The 3,266-nt window shown below is 34.8% G+C and overlaps 1 protein-coding gene across 1 annotated transcript in view; it reads left to right on the top strand.

The window, feature by feature from the left end:
- Positions 1–57, top strand: part of LOC119829545 (voltage-dependent L-type calcium channel subunit beta-3-like) — a 140,984-nt gene extending 140,927 nt beyond the window's left edge. Inside the window, exon 15 of the mRNA XM_038352144.1 lies at positions 3–57. Within this exon, the coding sequence (XP_038208072.1) occupies positions 3–57 (55 nt within the window). The remainder of the gene's footprint in view (positions 1–2) is intronic.
- The last annotated feature ends 3,209 nt before the right edge of the window (positions 58–3,266 follow it).

Genomic DNA, 3,266 nt, shown 5'->3' on the forward strand with positions numbered 1-3,266 from the left:
AGCACCGACATTCGCCGTTCACCGAGCTGTCCGATCAATTTTACGTCGATACTCTAATGCACTTTCGTCGATGATATTATTCATTAAGTATTGAATTGTAAATATAGATAGGTCCGGTGCCGGCTCTGGGGATCGACGTGATGGAACTCTCTATCGTCCGGCGGGCGGACGGCCGGCGAGCGCCGACGCGGCGCTTGCGGCCGGTTGTTTTGCGATTTTGTGTCATTTCGTTAATATTTTAATATTCATTGTCGCGCATAAAGACGCTGTCTCGATTCCTGAGCTTTAGTGCCGCGCTTCGGAGACGATGTGAGTGATTTTAGCCTTCGAGTTATGTACCGAAACGATTCGGCATTTTTGTTTGTTTCGTTGATCTTACTTAATGCGACTGCGGGCAGTTTCGTTTGGAAGCCTGGTTTTGCTGAATTCAAATGAAATATATTTAATATCGAGCATTGTTTGTTCGACGACAGTGTACCACTTGAAAACCTTATAATGTTAAAAAGCCTTATTATAGTAGGTAGGTGTATAAGTCCCCTGAAACTTGCAATTTTTGGTCTAGCTTTTTATCAAGTATGTAAATCAAAAATATTAAATTTTTCAAAGACGCAACAATTTGCTTATTTCCTTATGAGAAAACCTGAGTAAATCTGTTTATTTAAATATTAAAAATTTTGTATTATATTTTTGAAGCGGTACATTGAGTCATGAAATTTTTGCGTGAGTAATAAAAATTATATGTTGTATCTTAATGAATAATATATTATGTAGATTTTTAAGAAATACTATGTTGAATTATGATTCCCTTGTGCCGCATGTTATGTTAAGTTTACTCAAATTTTTTGCGAATTTTATTACCAATAACTTGTCCACTGTTTTACCAACGAAATTGCAGATTTGTATTGTTACTGTTTAATTTAAAATGCCATATGAAATCCACATTTACCTTTAACTTTTGTTATTTCCTTTCAATTCTTGATTAAAGCAAGAGGGAGTCTCTGCTTTCTTGTTTTGTGTAAGTGAATGTGTGTTCGTGAGGAGAGATGTAGGGAACAATGACGTCATAGACATAGTATCACCGTTCGTAAAGAAGTATCATACATACAAATAAATAATTTAAACTTGCAATGCTAGCTAGAGGCGCTCGTTTCATACACAAAATAATGATAACTACTATATTAATTACTTTGCATGTTTTCACAATTCATCATAAACTCACTACGCTGTCAACGAAGTTAAATATTTTTCATATTACCGTAGAGTTGTAGTTAAAAATGTGGGTACTTTTCTACGGATGGTGCTATGCGTTCAAATCGATATAGCCAGCGGCCGCGAGCGGACGTCTATGGGATGCAGCCTTGAATTATTTGCCAGCTTTTTTATAAGCTTAGTGATTTTTTCTGAAATTATTTATACTAAAGGCCGTGTCTATAAGTATTTGAATGTATGTCTATGACAACCCTTGCACTGACGGTACGGATCATGTTATGTATAATACTGAATGATAATTCTAGTGCCGTTAGATATTACCTAATACCCATTTTTGGACATACATACTCTTGTAATTATAATGCATCGTCTGTACTTCATTGTTGCAATCATTTGTAAATAAAATACTTTATATCGATTTTTGTATTAATTTTACCCGTTGCAATTAATTTAAGAACCAAGGAAACGACAAACCATGTCAGTAGGTAACAAATTAATGATAAATTATAGAACATGTGAACATGGGACTACGCTAGGGTAGCGTAGTCCCGAGTATCGGAGATGTGGTAGTTATAAGTACCATTCATATAGTAAATTTAGGACACTGCATACTTTTGGAAATGTTAAGGAATAGAACTGTAATAAAATATGAGTTATAAAAAAACCTAGGAAATTTTTCGAATTGCTTTCAATTTGCTGCGCTTTTGGCTGGGAATATGAAAGAACACATCTATAATGTACTTTCTTAAAGAAAGTAAACACTATACTTCTACTTGAAAGGTCTAAATATGCTGCTACTTTAATATTATGCTGCTTTAAAACTTTTTAAAACTACAAGTTGGTTATATGCCTTGTGTAAGCAAATTACTAATTTATATAGCACTTCACCAATCCTTTCTACAATCCCCAACCACCTCATCCAATGCCATTTCATTTCATTTGTTTTTCGACGCCTCTTTATTTCTTTTTAAATTCACGTTGGCAGCTACGCTGCCAGTTGTAGTCTATTACGATGTTGCCAACACGGCCATTCTGCAAGGCGTCAGCCCCGGACGCCCCACGAGTCTAGGTAAAATGCTGCAATCACAAATTAACTTAAATACATGAATTAGACTTAATATTATTGTAACTTCTTGATCATAGTATTCGTTCTACTATTTCACATTACCGTCTTATAACCTCAGACTTATATTACTCACTCTTAAAGAGCATTTCGCTACACTTAAGAAGAGTCGGTCTGTTCTGTCGGCTTACCAAGAAACATGTATCACTTAAAGAGCTTTTCGCATCACTTAAGTGTGTAGCTTAAAACATTGCATTATACGTGGCTTCACAACCATTTATGCAATTTTAAAACATTGCATTACACGTGGCTTCACAACCATTTATGCAATTTTAGTTTATAGCTTAAAACATTGCATTTTACCTGGCCTCGCAACCATTATGCAATTTTAGGTTCACTTATCAAAACAATACGGTATTTATTATATCTTGCCAACACGGTACGGTTCTTTTTTTTAATTCTTTTTATTCATTTTATTTTTAAAATCTTTTATTTTCTAAATCCCAATCATGGTTTCCGATCCAAGGTTTTATATTTTCCGCTGCAGCTACTCCTGTATAATGTTTATTATTTCTTTCTCCTCCTCTTAAATCAGTCACTTCATAACGATCATTTCCTATTACCCTCTTGACTTGGAACGGGCCTTTATATGATGGCATAAGCTTTTCACTTAGACGATCATTAGTTTTGTTTAAAATTTTAACTAATACAAGGTCACCCTTTTCGTAAACTTTGGCTTTAGTTCGAGATTTGTCCAAGCTTTCTTTCTGCTTTTCTACATTGGCTTTAATATTCAAATCAACATCTCTTCGTAAATCCGACACATCTATAATATCCTCACTATCAGGCATCAAAAAATCCGTATCGGTTCTCAATCGATATACAAAACACACTTCACTTGGCACGGCATTTGTGCTTTTATGTATGGTACTATTAAGGCCTTGTTGTAAAGATTTTATACATTGACCCCAACAATCATCTGTAGTATTAGCAC

Source organism: Zerene cesonia, chromosome 1, assembly GCF_012273895.1.
Source record: "Zerene cesonia ecotype Mississippi chromosome 1, Zerene_cesonia_1.1, whole genome shotgun sequence".
In the NCBI taxonomy this organism is placed as follows: Eukaryota; Metazoa; Arthropoda; class Insecta; order Lepidoptera; family Pieridae; genus Zerene; species Zerene cesonia.